The following is a 20,872-nucleotide window of genomic DNA, read 5'->3' on the forward strand; positions in this document are numbered from 1 at the left end:
TAGGATTTTACGATCCTTCAGTTTATTTAGTCCCTAATCCAAACAGACCTTATTCAATACATACCCTGTTTAGAGACCACTAACTGTGGATCATGTCAAAATACCAGGGTCAGTTCTGAAAGCCTTCTAATTACAATATTAATATCCGTGACTGTCAGAGATAGTTGTGATTTATAAGTCATACAACATTGTGCTCAATGCTATCACCTCAAAACAGTTTGAAGTACCAGTGGGGAAGAGGTTTCCCACTTAATTCCATTTCTTCTCACCTTCTCTGTTCCATCTCATGTTCCTATAGGTTCTGCCACAGGCTCCATTCCTTCCACAGCGTTATCTTTCTCTGACTACATCTCTCGTCCAGAAGGTCACACCAGCATCATCCACTTTGACAAGGATGAGGTTGAGAAGAGCTGCCGGGTCTTGATCATCGATGACTCCCTCTATGAACAGGAAGAAATCTTTAGCGTTTCACTGAGCCTGCCGATGGGAGGGCGACTGGGAGCCCAGTTCCCCACAACCAAGGTGGTTATCCTAGCCGATGGTGGTGATGGTAAGTCCATTTCCTGCTTTCAACTCTTGGCAATAACTGTCTTCTTCTTACACTGTCCTTCAACAGTTGAGAGACAAATCTCACTTAAATTATCTATTAAGGGAATATTTGTTGTTCCTCTTTCTCCAAAAGCTGTGAATGGCTTGTCAAATATGTAGATATCACCAACACCAAAAACAAAATAGCAGTTCAGGGAGATAAAATATCTGTGTATAACTTTACTAGAAAAAAAAATAGCCTAAGAAGTGACCTAAGACTTGAAAAGAAGCCAAGAAGAGGACCAAAGTTTAGTATCTGGTTCCCCAAACAGGACTGCCCACAGAGACCCTCATTTTGGTAGCACAAGGGGGAGGGGGGGTGCTCACAGCAGGAGGTACGTGAGTAATCAGATGGTACAAGTGTCCCATGGAGCACCCATGTGTAGGCTTCCAGACTTCTCTTCCTACCCCTATGTGCCAGGGAATTTGGCTCCAAATCCTAGGGAACCCAGCTGAAATTCAGCCAGAGAAGGGGGTGGTGCTCCTCACACCTCAACACCAACCCCATGCCCCAGATGTGGTAAGAAGTAACAAACCCAGTATGATTTTCCTAGATCTCCACTGCCCTTTCTACCAGAGGCACTTTCAAAAGAGATAATGTACGTCAAGCCAGAGGCAGGATCAGACTAGTTTATTACTATTTCAGACTGCTTCATCTCTCAAAAGTGCCTCCATCAGGATTGGAGTGGCCATGAGGTGCCATGTTCAGATCTAGGCAAGATTAAACTGGCTGTTACCTCAGACCCAAACTTAGGGTGACGCTTTATGGCTACGCACAGAGCTTCTGTAAAACCAAGAGCTGAGCCAGGGGACAAACAGAGTCGGGGCTGGAGAGTGCAAACACCCTAGCTGGTAGGGTAGATGTGCTCCATGTTCTAGGTGGCGTGATGCTTTTCTAGCCACCAGAGCATGAAGGAAGATATGAGTGTGATTAAAGGTGATTTTTTTTATTTATTTGATCTTTTAAGTGGGTTTTTTGTTGATGTTGTGTCCTATGGACAAAATCTCAGAGTTGTGCAATAGACTAATTTGGCTCCATTAAAAGGATAAAAAATCATCATGAACTAAGGTCCATTCCAAAACATATTTTCACAAGTATCAAGGGCTAAGGATAAGTATAGACCCTGAGGTCTAGGATTCCTTCATTTTGTACTTTTCTTTTCAAAAATTTCTCCACTAGAATTAAGAGAATGATTGTTTTTCTTCAAATGTATGAATTTTCACTGTATGGAAATTTAGAATCTGTATTATCTTCTCTGCTAAACCAAAAAGTTATTAGGAAGTGTCTATTAAGAATACCAATATTGATTATCTAATTGTTCTGGAAAGAGAAATGTTATTCATAGTCTTAGATGTAAATTATCTCTTGTCGTCCCAATGGAAGAAAAGGAAAACCTGAGTAAATTTAACTAGTTGAGACTTGAAAAATCCAATACCTCGAGTCTATTTGATAAATACGAAGGTCAGTCTGAAAGGAAAGAATGATGATATAGTGTTATGTGGTTTTTGAAGCTCAAATGAAAGATTGGATTCTTCTTAATATCAGGGTTATGATTATTATTAGGGCTAGAGCACGTAACTCTTACTGAGAACTAGGAGAAATTTGCAGGCCTGAGTTCTAGAGACTGAGAAGTTCAGGGCAAAACAAGAAGAGAGAGAAAAGGACTTTTTAGATTATTCTACATACTTTTTTCTTAGTAGCTCTTTCCTTTTCCAACCAATTCTCAGTTTTCTCTAGTGAACATGAACATGATGTGTGAACATGTGTGAACATGAAAAGATGGAAATCTATAAAAATAAAGCCTCAAATTCCTTTTCCCTTCACTATGATACCTCTGTCTATTGCCGGAAGGGTGATGTCAGTACAATCTGAGTTTTCTTTGCTGGACCTAGTTATTGTTCCAAGTACACAAGGAAAAAGAAAAAAAAAAAAAAAGGCAGGAGAAAAACGAAATAGAATCAGGAAGTGGAATGCCAAAGTGACGAAAGCTTGCACTGGGAGCTTAGAGACTTGGATCCTGAACCTGGGCACCACTACCAATCCAGGTGACCTTGGAGCTCTTGGACCCTCGCGCTCTCTGGGGCTCAGTTTCCCAAGTCATAGAAGAAGGAGGTTTAAATGTGTCATCTCTAGGGACCCTTCCATCTCTAGAATTTGATGGTTCTTGAAGTCATTTTAAGATGAAGGTTTTAGTTAATTAATACTCCTATCAATAAAATGAAGTGTCCTGTAGAAGATTTGAATATTTTTTAAACAAAATTTTCTCATGGACTTAAAAACTTGTGTTAAAATTTTACTCCTAAAAATTCGGATAAAGAACAGAACTAATCACTGAACTTGAATGGTCTTGTGATTCAGGCTCTCCATTTTGTCTTCTATTTCTCCAAGGCTTCCCCCAAATAGATAAATTCCTATTATTTGACTCATGATATTTTTTCCTACTTGGGTGTTAGGAGACCCCCAAAAGTAAAGCTGTATAGTTTTCTATGTTTTAACATTTTCCAAGCATATAATGAGTTACACTTTGATAAGGAAATACATTATAGTCTCACCCACATATTTAGGAAGACATGTTTATTTAAAATCTTCCTGAAAAACTAAAGCAAAATTAAAGAATAAGATTGACTTTCAATGATTCTCTTTTTTCCCAACAAGAAGTATGTTTCCTTCAACCTCTTCACCTAACACTTTCTAAGACTTTATCAAAAAACCAGAGTGTGCCCTAAAACTACAAACACCAGAAATGTTCATAAATGATGAGACAAACAAGAAAATTCACAGGTCTCAGCATGGACTACAATTTTGTTGGTGAGCTCAAAACTGAGTTTACTCTTGGAACTTGGACAGAGCTTCTGACCCAAATGTCAGTGTTTGTATGTACAGTAAGAAATGAATGGCTGTCAAGGGGTTGGACATGCAAGTTCATCGGTCAGTGTGGTAGGTAGAATAATGGCCCCCAAATGAATCCATGTCCTAATCCTAAAATTCATTAGTATGTTACCTTTCTTGGGAAAGACTGTAGATGGGATTAAATTGAGGATCTTGAGATGGATAGATTAGCCTGGATTATCCAAGTAGGCCCAATATAATCACAAAGGTCCTTATACTAGAGAGGCAGGAGGATCAGTGAGAGAAAAATGTGGTGATGGAACCACAGATATCAGGGCTTGCTTCATTAATTCTCTGCATAACCTGGTAACCCACTTTAGCTACATTTTTCTCTCTCTTTGACTGTGTCATTTATATTTCAAGTAATAAATTTACATCTTTAAGTCATGGTGGTCATTGATGCAATAGATTGACTAATCAATTTCCAGTAGTGAAAGCCAGAAATGCCTGAGATGAATTTTATTAATGTCACGGCATTATATGAACAACAGAGTCATTATGTGAACAACAAAGTAAGATGAACCAAAGGGGAGTAACCTGTAGGAGTAACTGTGCACAGGAACATTGCTAGGTGAATTGGGGAGACCCCGGACCCTGAGGCCTAGACCTACCCTGTCCCAAAGATGTTGCCAAAGGCATGTGGTCCTATCACAAGAGAGAATTCAAGGACAGACACAACACAAGGGAAGAGCAACACAAGGAGGAATGTTTATTAAAGCAAAATTGCACTCAAGATGTGAGAGTAGGCAAAGGAGAGGGACAGAGAGACAGAGGCAGAAAGAGATACACACCCCACGGTTTGGGTTTCTACCTTTTATTGAAAATTGTTAACAAGGGGGGTGGAATATTCGTTACTTAGGGTGGAGTTTCTGGGAAGCAGGGTTTTGTGCCTTATTTGTCTTCCTTATTTGGTCAAGGATTTCCAGCCTGCCTTGTCAGCCATCTTGTGTCTGTCTGGGCTGATCTGACTTCCTGTGCTTTGTTTTGGAGCCCTGCCAGAACTGGCCTCTGACTCCCCCAAAAGCTGGGCATGGCTTCCTCTTTGCTGGCCTCCAGGAATCTTGTTAGACCTAACAGCCTCTAAGAGGAATGTGCAAAAATAAATAGAAGTGTTAGTATCTGTTTCTTGAAGAAATATTTTCTCTTTGAGTACTGACATATCTCCACTTACTTTTTACTTTAAAAACCATAGTAGTTTTAAATTTTCCCATGGTTAGAACAGAGAAATTGTAAATTCTCCAATACCAATATTTTAAAAAAGGAGAAAAATAGAACAAAAAGGGAAGAAAATCAACACAACGTCCAATATATGATACAGTTGTTAACTTGTTGTATTATTTGAAATGATTTTAGTAGATACTTAAGTAATTAATTCATTCAAGAAACATTTACAGTGGCCTATTGTGCACTTAGTATAGAACCACAAAGCCATTAAGGTCTTTCTCCTGCCTTCTGTCACATCTGACTTGAACTGTGATTAGACTGTTCTCAAACACATGGAAGCTTTGGAATGGAGGGGAAATCATGTGCAGAAATAATGGTGGAAGATTTTTAGGTCAGTATAATCAATCGTAATCACTACACATTTTTCTGAGCAAGTCACTGTTAATAAGTGTTGAATCCAGGAAACCTGCTTTCAGATACTATAATATTTATTGAAGATTGAACACTTAGCTAAGCTTAAAAAACTCCAACACCCATCGTTAACATATCCTCTTTTTAAAGGAAACTCTACAGGGGTAGCAACCTTTTAAGCAGGAAATCGTTTGAAAAGCATGGGATCTTAGCAACGCCGTCAAGCTACAGAACCACCTCTACCCCTGGGCAAATACTGCTAGAGATTTTGGACCCTCAAGGTCCATGGTCAGAATACTCTTCCTTTTAACATGGCTGAAAGGAGGCAGCCCATTCCTTCTTCCTCCAGCTGCTTTCTCTTTTCTGGGTTCCACACAGAGTGAACTTCAGCTAAAACAGTTTTGCTACAGATGTGACCATACTAATCTTGCCCCACTCTCCCAAGGCAGCCTGGTCATGTTCCCTGTAGCCCAAGATTGACTCTACTGAGTCATTGCCCTAGGACATCCTAATCTTCATGGTCAGAATTAATGATATTTCTGAGAAGGCGTTCTGAAAATTCTAAAGAGTGGCTTCCTCCCACTTCGGGTCCCCAGCAGGCATTCATTTAGCAGCTGCCCTTGAATGACTACTGTGAGTACTATTTGCGCTTTGGTCACTAGAGTAAAGATATTCAGAGGTTTTGCCATTCGTGATGCTAATGGTTCCTTCGAATATTACCACTTCATCTTCTCCTTGAGAAAACATCCACAGTGTTATTAGCATACCTACCACATGATTATAATCTTTTGAAATACTGATGTGAAACAGTAATTCCCCTAATTCGGTTTTAAGCATTAAACTTTTATCAAACTCTAATGTGTAGTGTATCTCAGGTAGTAATAAGGTTGTCATTTCAATCAAGAATAAAAATAAGTGTCGTACAAAATTGACCATTTGGGGAAATATGGAGGAAAGTATATGCTCGTTTTCTAGGATGACGATTTTGTATGTAATTGGCCATAGTCTGGGCACTTATTAAATACCAATAGTGCTTTCCCTTTTTTTGATGTGTCACGTCCATCATCTTGTGTCAAAAGCATGTTTTCCTTTAGGCCAAATGGTGACACAGTGTCCGGCAATCTAAGGATGTGCTCAAGTAAGTCGAAGGAAAATATTCTTTCTTTCTAGTTAGAATTGGGATGAAATGGGTGTTTTTTTGTTTTTTTGGTTTGGTTGGTTTGGAGTTTAGATAATTTTTTTTAAAGATTTTATTTATTTATTTGACAGAGAGTGATCCCAAGTAGGCAGAGAGGCAGGCAGAGGGAGGGGGGAAGCACACTCCCTGCTGAGCAGAGAGCCCGATGCGGGGCTCGATCCGAGGACCCCGAGATCAAAACCTGAGCTGAAGGCAGAGGCCTAACCCACTGAGCCACCCAGGTGTTCCTGGATAATTTTTTTAATGGAAGTATGGTATGTTACGTTAGTTTCACAACACAGTGATCTGACAACTCTGTGTTGTTACGTTCATCGCCAGCATAGCAGCCATCGGTCACCAAACACAGCTATTACAATACTAATGACTATATTCCCTGTGCTGTACCTTTTCAGGGATCAAATATTTTCATTCTGTTTAGCTAGATTCTGAGAAATGTTTTGCTTCCTTAAACAGAGATCAGATATCCCTTGTCGAATGTCAAATATCCCTTGTCAAAAAAGGAATACATCTGTAAGGGCAACTACTGTGGAGTGATGCTAAGAAAAGACATGCGAACCTGGGTGGCTCAGTGGATTAAGCCTCTGCTTTCCGCTCAGGTCACGATCTCAGGGTCCTGGGATCGAGCCCCACATCAGTCTCTCTGCTTAGCAGGGAGCCTGCTTCCCCCTCTCTCTCTGCCTGCTGTTCTGCCTACTTGTGATCTCTCTCTCTCTCTCTCTTTCTCTCTCTGTATCAAATAAATAAACAAATAAATCTTAAAAAAAAAAAAAAAGGAAAAGAAAAGAAATCGTACAAAAGCAGAAGCAACCTAACCACCCAAGATCTTGGCCCTACCTGCCACAGGAACCCTTTTAAAAAACATCAGCTGCATGAGGGCAGACACCAGGGAACACGGCCAATAAGTTAGCTGAATGCATGGCAGGCTTCATATGCATTCACTAGGCTTCGGACTTTAGCTTCCAGGGGCTGTACATGGGTCAGGAGGGAACTGAGGACACTTGTTAATTAGCAAATTATCTCTGTTTTATATATAAACACTTAGAGCAGGTTTCTGCTTTTCTACCAAGGATGGTTTTTTTTTTTTCCATTTTTAGCGTGTGCTTTGAAAACTTACAATCTGCTACAAAAAGAATTAATGTCCAATTTCATAGAAGTCTGTTACTTTTGTCCTGAGGCAATAAGATTTGCATAACATGCATAAAATTTGCCTATAAAGATTGCCAGCTAGATTAGTATCTTTATCATTAAAAGGGTAGCTAACAGAATAATGACAGATTTAAGAAAACATTGTAAAGAAAAGTGGTACATAATCCAAGTGTCATTGTGGTGAAATCAGCACATCCAACTTCTTTTTTTAATATGGTTAATACCATTGCATGGACTAAGATAAACTTCAACACATAAATGGTTTTAAAACTTGAAAGACATATTGTGGTGCTGTAAAACCAGGAACCATTCAGAAGGCAGAGCATCGCTATTGGTATGACAATACAATTGCCATAGGCTTTACAAGTAGGAAAAATTTATTTCAGGTCTTATTCTTAAACTTGGGTGCCATAGTTCACCTTTTGAAGCTTTAACTTTCATGAGATGTATTTTGGTTATTTTGCACTGATTGCCACTATTGGCTTGCACGTGTCTTTCTGGACACGCTTGCTGCATTTGACATGGTGACCCCTCATTCTTCTCACTACTCTCTGCTCTTAATTTTCCTGGTTCTATTCCTCTTTTGCTATCAGTTTTGTCCTTCCCTTCCTCCCCTCTCCCCTCCCCCCCTCCTTCTTTCCTTCCTACTTTTCTTCCTTTCTTTTTCTTTCTTTTCTTTTTTTGTCTCTCTTTTGAGCTCTTTCCCTTCTACCAGTCACCTTAAAGTTTTATGCCACACTAAAATTCCCTTTATTTATCCATGTGGAGGATTATATCACCTATTACAGGATTGACTCCAACTTATGTGCTTAACATCTCAAATCCTATCTCCAGCCCTGACCTGAATGGAACCCCAAATTCACACATTAAAGCCTTCCTAGACCTATCTACTTGGATATCCCATCACATATCATCATCTACTCTCTTTTACCCTATTAGAGACTATTTCCCCTCCTATATTACCAACTAAGTTATTGACAGTCCCACTCCCATATCCCCAGAGCATCCTAGAAGCCCCCTAGGGGCTTCTATCCACTAGGTGCTGCTCAGGACACTTAACACATTCATCTCCCACTTTAATCTTAATACTAGTGCATAGTTCAAACCATGCTCATGGTTTGAACTGGATAATTGCAATAGCTTCCTAATTGGTAACCTTAACTCTTCCTTAAATCTGTGGTTCACACTGAAGTTAGACAGATGTACAGAAACAACAACAATAACAACAACAAAACTGACCATATTTCCACTGCTTAAAATTGGTCCCCATATGCCATAGAGTCTAAAAAGTAAAGAAAAAAGTAAAGACCCATACACTTCAAATGGATCCATGTTCCTGCCATATCTGGCTTCTACCTTCCTCTGTGACCAATTCCCAACATCTCTTTACTCTCATCTCATACATCACTTAGAAACAAATGCTTGTTTTTCTCCCCAGACACTGGGCTTCTTCAGTCTTATATGACTTTTCCATATTAGCCACTTTGGAACATTCCTCCCACCTTTCCCATTGGTCCATTCTCATTCATCTTTCAGATCTAGCACAGCTTCATTTCTCTCCGTACTCCTCTGAGCCTTGAGGTTGGTTCCTTCTTTTGTCAAAGCACTCAGGAGTTAACTGATTGAAATTGATGTGGCCGCCCGCTCATACCGAAAACACCTCAACAACAAAAACTGCATTTTTCTCTACATCCCTAGCAGCTACCACAGTGCTTAGAGCATAGAGAGGATGCTCAGGAGATACTTAACCGAACAACAAAAAAAGTTGAATTTGACCACATGAAGCCTGATATTAAAGAATTAGTATTGATTCACAGGCATCACCTCTTTCTTTTCTAAGAATTCAGAAATCATTTTAAATAAACTATTCCAGAATTCTTCTAGAGAGTAAGCTTACCAGTTTGCTTCTAGATTTTATTTTATTTTCTCTGCTGAGGTAACTGAAAAAATCATTTTCCTAGCTTCCATCTTTGGACATCTATCCTGTCCTGAGTGGTTTCTCAAAGTTTACCAATAATGTTCCTGTCACTTCATCTGCAAGTCCCTTTTGTATCTTGTCATGAAATTTCTCCGAATCTGGACGTTGAGTTAATATTAAATGATGCTCATATCTCTTTTGAGAGCTTCACTTCCCAACTTGTCATATTCTTTTTCCTTATTTCCATTTGAAGAGCATTCTCTTTGAAAGGAGATTAAAAACACATTTATGGCTGTGGAATCAATTTAATGTAAGTATGATGTGGTCAAAACATCATATACTCATAAGTGCCCACTCTTAGGGATTACTACCCCTGTCTCGGTTCTTCAGAGTGAGGCCAAAGAGAACTGGAGATACTGCTGGGCAACGTACAGGAACTGTTTCCTCTATTTCAACAAATCCCCTCATGCTCAAGACACAGAGCATCTCAGAAGAGTTTCATGACTTTTTCTGTAAGTGACACCATCCTCCTCTTACATCTGGTATCCGACTATATTCATAGAGACTTGATCCATTTTTTTCTCTGCACAGCAGCATAAGTGACCCAAATATGTTTTCCCTTTCTTACTTCTTGCCCTTCCCTGATACCATAGAGAATAAGTTCAGTGCTAAAAATCAGATCACTTTGTCCCAAACTTTTTAAAAAAGAAAACCTTTGTAATAAGTTCAAAATATATCAGAAGTGAGTTAAAATTATCCATTTGACAAATTCTTGAGTACTTATATACCGGCCTCTGTATCCCTAAGGGTGTAATGACACTTGGACTATGGTCACTGACCTTGAGAAGTTTGTGTCGTTCTAAGAAAAACACAGAACAATATGTGAGCTTGTTCGCTTTAGTATTTTGACTTTTCCCGGAATTCATAAATCGAGAGAAGGAGTTCTAAGGAGACCATTTGAGAAGTAATGTGCGTCATGTGCAATATGGAGGACACAGTGAATGGAGGTTAGGCTTTATCTGGAACATCACAACATAGGAGGCAAGCTGGTTGGCTGCTCTGATGGATGAACAAAAAAGAGGAGCCGCATCAGGATTAGGCAGTATTCCTAGAGTTGATCAAGGCAGCGGTGGCAGGGGTGTTGCCATGGACCAAATGTGAGCCTTGCACACAAGAAAGAACCGGAATAAATTTGTCTTGGGTGTTGCCTAAAAGCGCCATCTAGAGGGGGTGAACAGTCCTCAGCAGAAGCATTGCCAATGTTAATGGGTTGAGGGAGGTTTAAGTGACCAGCAAGAATAGGGAGGCATCACCCTCATCAAAGAAGCAGCCGATGAGAACTATCCAACTATGGGAGTGAGGGGTCTCCATAGAACACACATAAGTGGCCATGAGAAACAGAATCCGTTTTCTCCATCATCTAAGACTAGCGAATGTGATCCCCATGAGAATACCCACAAGAAAATATTTCCCTGCTCCTCTTGCCTCTCCTCCCTCTTTCCCGTCCCACGCTCGGAGATATCAGAAACATTCGTCAGCAGCAATGGGGAGATGCTGTAAAAGGTCTTGGCGAGAAGAAAAGAGAGGACGCCACCCCCCTTCTCTGAGTGCAGAGATGGTGACCAGTAGCACGTGTGGCCCCTCACGCAGATATAGAGCTATTCAAAATGTTAGGAAGCATGGGGTAAAGAAGGCCTGATTTCTTGAGGGAGTTATATACAGCTTCCCAAAGCAGGTATCTCTTACTAACAGTCTTAAAGAATGAGTGGAAATGTATAAAATTGGCACTTTGAGAAGAGAGTTCCAGCTCAGAGAACATCACCGCAACAGTGGAGACTCGTCAACACATGGTGTGTTGGGTACATGGTGAGCTGTTTGGTGCAACAGGGCACAGGACCAGTTGTGGTGCCCAGTGATTCCAGAAAAAATGGACTCCAGTCAGATAAGGAGAGGTCTTGTCCATCCTGGTAACACTTTCAGTAAACTTTCCTCATCATTAAGAGACCTACTAACATACATCCTGAGCAAAAAAGACTTATTACCTTGATTTGTACCTTCCAAAATTTTTAATTTAACTCAGATATGTTTTCTATTGCATTATACTTGCAAAGTTGTCATCTCAATGATGTTAACTTTCCATTCACCATCAAGGGTCGTTTCCTCTGTGGTGAAACTTCTTCCTAGTTTTTTCATCTTTTTGTCTCCATATTTCACAGTCTAAACAGACACTTGTTTCAAATCTTTGCATGGCAGCCATCTAGTATAACAGCTAGATCTTGTGCAAGGTTTAAATCGTCATCTAGGTTCATAGGCTACTTTCTGAAACACAGAGAACTAGATATAAACAGATATCCCTGTAAAAATCCCAAATAATTGTCAAACTTTCCCCCCTTCAGCCCCCCTCCCCCCCAAAAGTCCGATGCCCACTCTGGCTTCCTTCAAACTTCTCTTTCTAGTGAGTCCCTTCTCTGCTTCCAGGGGAGCCTTCTGGCATCTCAGCGGATGGAACCCTGCCTCCTCCCAGATGTCTGTCCATTCCCCGTGATTAACAAATATCATCAGAAAAGAAATAGCAGCAGTCTCAGAATTCAGAACCCTGGTCAGACTGTCCCTCAACATAAAGAGCAATTTCTCCTGAGAAAAATCCTTCTAAATTCCCCCACCATCTTTTCCCAAATAATAGCTGACTTGCCTGAGTTACAGCTAGCTGGCCAGTTTTCCCCAATAGGGAAGTTTCTTTATATGACAGAAATCTCTTGACACAGAAAAATGAACAGAATTCTAACCAATGCTATCTCACTGCACCTCCTGGAGTCCGATTTGTGACACTGTTTGTGTGTATGTGTGTGTTTTGTTGTTTTCACCTTGAGACTGTGGGGTCTGTCAAGTCTGATGATTGTTACAAATACCTAGGGTCACAGGAGCCAACAAGATAGTTGGCCTGGAGGGCTGAGGTATTCTTAGTTTGTCTTTTGATGCCTCCCCAGAGCCTACCCTGCACTTTGGGAATGCTGAGTATCATGTCGAGGAAAGTGCTGGCTCCGTGGAGATCTGTGTCTGGAGGACAGGCCCGGACCTTTCCCAAGCGTCGTCTGTCACTGTGCGCTCCAGGAAGACAGAGGCAGCAGCAGCAGAAGGTGAGAGGGCCATTTAAAAATTATATCACTATCAAGATCGACGTATAGGTGGGGCAAAGGCTGTCAACAAGTCTGTCAAGTGTAGTGTGCCTGGTCTGTGTTGATAGACTCTGGTTTTAAGTTTCTCTTACCTGAGCATATAAACCGTCCGCATAGGTAATGACTTTTTATATTTATTGCTATTTATAAAATAGACTATTCAAAAAGCAACCTCTATGATTTATTCAGTACCCACTGGCTTGTCATGGACCCAAAATAACTTTCCAAAGTTCAGAATATTTGTAGATGTCGTAGGTTGCTCATAAACAGGATTTGAGACCAGGCTACCCCTTTGATGGCTGAGCAAGGCCCATCTCTGTGAACATCCAGGCCCCTGTTAGATGCGAGAAGGATTGAAGGTTTGCACTCCAGACTCAGGTGTTTTCCTTGGCTTCAAGCAGCATGTCCTCATGTCCCACTCACCTTAGCCTCTCTTGATACAGGCAATCAAGGCCTAGCCATAAGAGGAGCTAGACAGTTCTGAATAATACTTCCTCTGGGGAGCCAGTCAGCTTCTCTACCAAAAAAAATAAAAATAAAAGAACCCCAAAGGCAGAAGAATGCAACAGGAAAAGAAGGGGAAATTTCCACCTACATTGACACCCACATTTTCTCATTTGCCACCTGCGACCTTTTAGTCTTCCGGGTTATGAACAGTCAGTTAGTTCAGGACTAGCATCATCTATATCCAAGACAATGAGGATATTTTAAGAGAAAAGTACAAATCCTGCAAATAAAACCCAGCAATATAAAAGCCTATGCTAAGTAATGAGGCATAAAGAGAGTAAAGTAGGCATTTACCTCTGAAAATGTAAACCCAATTGCTGCATGTACCCAGAAAGTTAAGGACAATAAAGAGAGCCAGTTGGGTTTAGAGCACAGCACTTTCTCTTAGAAGAATTTGCAGGTTATAACTCCAGTGAATATATGATAGCATATGCTACATGAAGCTAGTAATGATGCTTACAAGATTTTTTTTTTCGCTTTTTTCCCTTTTTTTCTTTTCCTTAATTTTCAGAGAAGATCATTTTTTACTCTACGTTTGTGGAAATGAGAATAAATAGATTAATTGGCTCATTGGGCTATTTGGCTTGTGCTTGGGAAAATAAATTCGAACTCATTTAGAAAACTACCCTTGCACACAAGTCATGATCCTTCTGGGAGCTCTCAGGTAGGGACAGACAATCGAAGTAACGCATCTGCTCAGCTTGGTTAATTCACAATAATAATTATGCATACATAGGTAACTATATCATTAAAACTTGTTACATAAATAATAATGATAATTTCTTTGTACCGGATGCCTACTATTTGCCAGACTCCATGATAGAATCCTTGCTGTATTATCTCTAATCTTCTCAGCAACTCTGTAAAGTAGCAGTAATTATCCCCATTTTGCAGTTAAAGAAACTGAGACTCAAGGAAGTTAAATAGTTTGTGCAAATAAGCAATGGACTCAAGATCCAAACCATAGCGCAGAAGATCCCAAGTTCTCTCTCCCTTACTCTTCTGCCTTGGCAATTTTCAGTGTAATCTTGTTTTATTTTTCTTAACATAATTATTTAATGACTTTCTTTAGAAGTATTTTTGTGGGTGCCTGGGTGGCTCAGTTGGTTAAGCATCTGACTTTGGCTCCGGTCATGATCCCGCATCAGGCTTTGTGCTGGGCTTGGAGTCTGCTTGTCCCTCTGCTCCCCCTCACTGCTCTCTCTCTCTCTCTCTCAAACGAATAAATAAAATCTAAAAAAGAAAACATATCTTTGTAACAATCTCAAACTTACAGAAAAGAGATAAGTACAGTGAAAAAACACTTTTTTTTTCCTGAACCATTGAGAGCAAGTTGCCAATAAATTTGGAACCATCTCTGAAAACTTAGAAAGCTGTGCCTCCAAAGACATTCTACTCTGTGACTCCAATGCAAGCATGAAGTCAGGAAATTACCCTGACACATTACCACACTCCAATCCTCAGACCTCATTCGAGATCTGCCAGGTGTTGCCCATTCTCTACAGCGAAAGAGTCCAGTGGAGACTCCCATTCCGTTCAGTTGTCATGTCTGTTGAGTTTCCTTCAGCCTGAAACAGTTCCTTGTCTTTCCTTGATTCTCATGACCTTGGTATTTTTGAAGACTATCAGGTTTGGTAGCATGTAAAATGTCCCTCTGGGCTTGTCTCATGTTTCCTTGTAATTAGATTCAGGCTCTGCATCTTTGGCAGGAAAGTTTGCAGACTTGACATGTGTTCTCCTTGGATTCTATCAAATGGCCCACGGTTTCCATTTAGCCCATCAATGGGGTGTTAACTTTGATCACGTGGTTAAGGTGGTATCTGCCAGATTTCTCCACTATGAAGTTAATTTTTTTTAAAAGATTTTATTTATTTATTTGGCAGAGAGAGAGAGATCACAAGTAGGCAGAGAGGCAGGCAGAGAGAGAGGAGGAAGCAGGCTCCCTGTGGAGCAGAGAGCCCGATGCGGGGCTCCATCCCAGGACCCTGAGATCATGACCTGAGCCGAAGGCAGCGGCTTAATCCACTGAGCCACCCAGGCGCCCCTGAAGTTAATTTTTTACAATAAATAAGTATTTTATTTGCAATTAATAAGTTTTATGGAGAGATATCTTGAGACAATATATTCTGTTTCTTGATTAACATATTTATTTATATCACTTAAGGGTTTCTATTTTATTCCACTGCTTATAATTTATTGCTAATTATTCATTACACTTGATGACTTTTTAAATTACTAGCAAAGAAGCTATAGGACCATGTGACCCAACTTACAAAATAATTAATAATTCGGGAAGTCGCAGAAACTCCATGTCTTAGTAAAACCAAGCAGAATGTGGTAAGATCAACCAAGTATCTGGCAAAGGTGAATGAGTGAAATCTAATGAAAATAAAATTCATGATAGTGACCTTAAAAATTAAAAATTTAAAAGTAAACTTCTTTATTACAAATTGAAGTTGCCTTCAGGGAGCCTTCAGTCTCTCAGTGAGATTTTTGGGGAAGTGCTTGGAAGGTGATGTACCCGGTCTCAACATGGAGAGCCCTGAAGAGGACGGCCCATGGTCATGGATGAGTGACTATCACGGCATTTGGTTGAATATGGAGACTCCCCCTTTCTGGGGATCGAGCCAACAAAATATGATTCTGAGGGTGCAGTGTACATAGGAGTATGCTATCTTTCTCTTATGACAATGAATCCTACAGTCTCACTCTTGACTTTCCCTTTCCCACTAGCTGGAATAGATTATGTTGGCATTAGCCGAAACCTGGCCTTTGCTCCGGGAGCGCATATGCAGATATTCCAAGTGATGATCCTTGATGACCTGGGACAGCCCATCTTAGAAGGTCCAGAAAGGTTTGAATTAGTTCTCCAGATGCCAGAGGGTGCCGTGCTTGGAGAACCACATAAAACCACCGTTTTCATCAATGACACCATCTGACTGTAAGCAGAGTGCTTGTAGTTCATTTGAATGAAAGACTTTAAGGACTTAAACACCCAAAAGCATCTCCTAACAACAGAATGAAACTGTACATATTTAGGGCTTAGCAACTCTGGGATAGCAATGATATTGTACTGTCATTGGTGTTGTATATATTCTGGTGATGTGTGCGAATATAGTTTATGTGATTGTATGGATATATATAGAGAGAGATGTATACAGAGAAAGATTGAGTCCAGAAAAAATGAGGCTCCTTTTGTTTTCCTTTTCCTATTTTCTCTTACTTTGTTTCTAAAGCTAGTGAAAGCCATTGTCACCAATTAAATCAAAAGTTAAGAATAAAAGGGTCGGCTTCTCTTTGCCAATTGGAGCTGGACAGAAAGCACCTTTCAACGATATACATACTGTCACATTCTTTCAGTGTTTCAGGTTATTGTGATAAGAGTTCCCTAACTGAAATTTGCAGAGAAGCCCAAAGCTCCATGTTGCCAATTACTCGATTTTCCACTACAGTTCTTACTCAGAGCCACTTAGGTAGTAGGGAATCCTTTCATCAGCTGTCCCTTCCTTTGCAAATTCCTTTATAAAAGAGGATAAAAGGGGGTGCCTGGGTGGCTCAGTCAGTTAAGCATCTGCATTCGGTTCAGGGATCGAGCCCTGCATTGGGCTCCCTGTTCAGCGGGGAGTTTACTTCTCCCTCTCCCACTTCCTCTGTTTGTATTCCCTCTCTCGCTGTCTCTCTCTCTGTCAAATAGATAAATAAAATCTTTATAAATAAATAAAGAGGGTAAAAATAAAATGATTTTTTAAATCCAAGTATCATGAAGAAGAATGAAAAGTTGAAGAGTTGTATAAGCTCCAAACTTCCCAATTTGTTCTTAACCAAGTTGAAGTTGGCAATGTAAATATCATCAGCATGCCTCAGCTAATACCACTAAATCAGAGTTTCCAAATTATTTTGAAAACCATATCTTCAATCTAGTCATTATCATTATGCAAATCCTTTTTAAATTTGTGTTTCAGACATGACTTAACCTATTCACAAGCCAACATGGCACATGATAAAAACCACTTCAAAAAAAAAAAAAAACTATTTCAAGAAGCCTTCCCCACGGATGCTGAAGAGAGAACAAGGAGGCTCTTAGCTTCCATGTGGTCTGCCTATATAGGTAAAGAAGTCCTTATCTATCATCAGGCTGGGTTTTGCTTCCTTGCTGGAAAATATCAGTTTCCCCTACCAGAGAGATTTTTCTAAGCTACCTCGCAACTCTTGACCTCACTTGCCCTTCTATAAAATGAGAAATCTGGCCTCTATTTCCAGTTCTAATTCCTGTCCGAGTACTTATCTGCCAACAGGAAATCACCCTCCCTCATCTTATAGTTTGCCCAGCTATCAGGATCAAAATTCTTTTAAACTTGGGATGCCTGGCTGGCTCAGTCAATGGAGTATGTGACTCTTGATCTGAGGGGTTGTGAGTTCAAGCCCCATGTTGGGTACAGAGATTATTTAAAAATAAAATCTTAAAAAAAAATCTTTAGACTCAATTCAATTCACCATATATTTGTTGGACTTCTCCAACATGTCAGAAAGATATGGAACCTTCACAAATGTCAAAAAAAAAAAAAAAAATGAGAAAACGACATACAGGCTAGGATAACTCTCAGACACATCCAGCAGTCCCCAAATGAAGCAACCATCTGAATTTCCCACTGAGTACCTCTGTGCCTAGGAAAAAATCCATATTGTCAGCTTTATAGAGAAAGCCACAGTGGATAAGTTGTGTTTTTTTAATATTTTATTTATTTATTTGACAGACAGAGATCACAAGTAGGCAGAGAGGCAGGCAGAGAGAGAGGGAGAAACAGGCTCCCTTCTGAGCAGAGAGCCCGATGCAGGGCTCGATCCCAGGACCTTGAGATCATGACCTGAGCAGAAGGCTGAGACTTAAACCACTGAGCCACCCAGGCGCCCCAGTGGATAAGTTTTGAAACTGAAATTAATCCCAGTCTATAGATGTTTTTCGGACAACCCCTTTCCTCTCACTCTCTTGTTCTGCCTTTTGTTAAGGAACTCCATTCAGAAGGATGTGGTATTTACACATACATCTTTCTTCCTGGGTGACATTACCAATAGTGCTTTCTGTGCAGTCTGTTCCGTTCCTAGTTTCCTCCCAGGAGAACATGCCAGGGAAGGAAAACTACATTTTTTAGGCTTCTAGGATAAAACCCAGTATATTCTAAGTATGACTTTAATTGTACTAAATGAATGTACATTCTGAATGAAAGTGACCTAGTGGTCTAAAGGTGTGAAAAATGCCCAATTTCCTACCAAGAATGGACTTCAACACTACGGAAAACTGGGCTCATATTCATTCCTCACATATTCTTCCCTGTGCTAACATTTTTATGGAATAAAAAGTATATACATTGTTTTTCTCATTAATACTTCAGTTTTCAGGGACCCTGGGTGGCACAGTCACTTGAGCAATTGACTCAGTTTCTGCTCTGGTTGTGATCTCGGTGTCATGGGATCAAGCCCCACCTCAGGCTCCATGCTCAGCTCAGTCTGCTTAAGAGTCCCTCTGCATCTGTTCCCCCCACCCATGCTTGCTTGCTCTCTCTCTCTCTCTCTCAAGTAAGTAAATAAATGCTTGCTTGCTCTCTCTCTCTCTCTCTCAAGTAAGTAAATAAATCTTTTAAAAAAATACTTCCATTTTCTTAGGGATTTAGAAAGCATCATGGAACTATACCAGATACACCATGATGTCGCTACTACTGAATAAACTGTATGTGGAAAGGTGTTGTATATTTTATTCCAGGATCCAGGGCCCAGTTTAAGAAGCCCATTTCATTCACCCACAGGGTGAATGAAAAACACAGGCAGCCAAGAGCAGTCATTTACTGAAGTGAACAAGACACCAGGCATGAGTCCTCCATGCACTGCTGTACCCACCAGGGCTCAGCCCAGGTGACAATGGACCATGAAGGACAGCCTGACACTGATGACTCCACAGTGTATTTTCTACTTGGCAAGCACTCTAATATTTTTTGCCCCAAGGCACTACAATGTTTTACTCATAAACTTATTGTATTATAATAGTGAATAAGTCTAAGCAACCTAAATATCCCATACTAAAGGAAATTGTTAATTGAATTGTGGGATATCTACTTGATAGAATGGTATGAATTCTAGATTACCAGTGATAATGTTGCTATTGCAATCTTTAAAAATATGGAAAAAAGTAAAAGGACATGCCTAGGAAAGAGAATAACTTTGTGTTAAAGTCAGCATATTATCAGCCATTTTTTCCCCAAACTTTCTCTATACTTATATTGGTAAATATATGTGTTCAAGAGCAAGTTTTTGCTCTTTTTTGCTTAATTTAGGAAATTAAGCAGGTTATAATGACCTCACTCTTTTATATCATCACAGCTTATGACGGAGTCAAATGGGGTCCACATTACCCCTGAGTTTAGAAAAAAGAGCTGGATACAAAGAGGTATCACCAAAACTATACACAATAGAAGTGAAAACAAAAGGAAAATGTAAGTGGGGTTGAGAAATGGGGTTTCATCAAATGTCTCTCTAAATATGATGAAGTAGAGACAAGGAAACGAAACAAACAGAACTTGATAGGTGTAGTCGGCTGAAAATGGCCTCCAAAGAATGCAGGTCTCCCTGGAACACATGAATTTCGCCTTCCCTGGGAAAAAGGATCTTGGCACATGAAATTAAATTAAGGATCTTGAGATGGGAAGTCTCTCCTGAGTGGGCCTAACTGTAATCACAAGTGTCCTTATAAGAGAGTTGAGGGAAATCACACATAGAAAAGATTGGGTGGTGCGGCTACAAGCCAAGCGAGGCCAGCAGCCACCCGAGCTGGGAGAGGCCAGAAGTGGATCTTCCTCTACAGCCTCTGGGAGGAGTGAGCCCTGCCAACATCTAGACTTTGTCCCGGTGATACTGATTTCCAACTTCTATACCTGTATCCCTCTATAAGTTGAATTCATAATGCTCAGATGAAGGGCAAGTAGTGATGTGATCTTCATACCCTTGAAAGAACATTTTCAGAGCAGGGGGCATATATGCAGCTGTCTTCCTTTCTCTTTACTCATTCAGGAATCTCTCTGGACCTGAGGTTCATGTTGGCATTTGAAGGACCAGGGTCTCAGACCCTTCCATTCTTAGTTTCGTGGCATATCTTGACACTAAGAGATATCAGCTGGATCCAGATGAGCGCAAACACAAACATGCCGGACTTGGTGCAAAGCCTTGTTCTTTGACTCTACAATGGAATATCAATTTAGAAAAATGATAGGCAGTCAGAAATCATCACAAAACCTTGCCTCTTCCACCCTTCCCCTGCATTTATAATGTTAAACTAGGAATTTGATTTCAAAATTACAACCCCCCAAAAAGTCTATCATAATTTTGTGTTAAGAATATTTTATTGTTAAAAAAAAAGACTATTTTATTGTAATTCCTTAAAAATAGGTGATTCATGCGGTGACTCTCTACTGACCAAAAACTTTAACCAGAATTACTCAACCGTCTTTCTAGAAATTCAGCAATTTACTTACTATTCTTAATATGAACTATTTGTTTGGTAAATGTTAGAAAGCATGAAGAAAAGACAGTTTGCTTCTATAAAAGATGAGCAGTGTGGATGAGAGAGAGTTCTATAAGGAAATGCGATTGGGGTGTCATACATTATGTCTCTTTTCTTACTGTAAGTAGCACTAAGCACCTGCATTAATGACTGAACGCAGGTTTTGCATTTGGCATTTCTAAAAGCATCGTCAGTGAAAGAAAGGTGGAGTCGATGTCATGTTACTCTTATTATGTCCAGCACTTGACACCACACCTGACACGTAGGATTGTGTTTCAAGATTACAAATACAAGAGCAAACAAATTAACAATCCCAAGTCTACGA

The 20,872-nt window shown here is 40.1% G+C and overlaps 1 protein-coding gene across 3 annotated transcripts in view; it reads left to right on the forward strand.

The window, feature by feature from the left end:
• Window positions 1-20,872, forward strand: part of FREM3 (FRAS1 related extracellular matrix 3) — a 91,544-nt gene that overhangs the window by 69,299 nt on the left and 1,373 nt on the right. Inside the window, exons 6-8 of one of the 3 annotated variants that reach the window (XM_045998264.1) lie at window positions 299-550; window positions 12,303-12,452; window positions 15,732-15,939. In XM_045998264.1, the coding sequence (XP_045854220.1) occupies window positions 299-550; window positions 12,303-12,452; window positions 15,732-15,937 (608 nt within the window). In that variant the 3' untranslated portion in view covers window positions 15,938-15,939. Of the gene's footprint in view, window positions 1-298; window positions 551-12,302; window positions 12,453-15,731; window positions 16,456-16,960; window positions 17,013-20,872 lie in introns of those variants that run through there. The other 2 variants (XM_045998265.1, XM_045998263.1) reach the window with 2 other exon arrangements.

The sequence above is a fragment of the Meles meles genome, chromosome 2 (assembly GCF_922984935.1).
Source record: "Meles meles chromosome 2, mMelMel3.1 paternal haplotype, whole genome shotgun sequence".
In the NCBI taxonomy this organism is placed as follows: Eukaryota; Metazoa; Chordata; class Mammalia; order Carnivora; family Mustelidae; genus Meles; species Meles meles.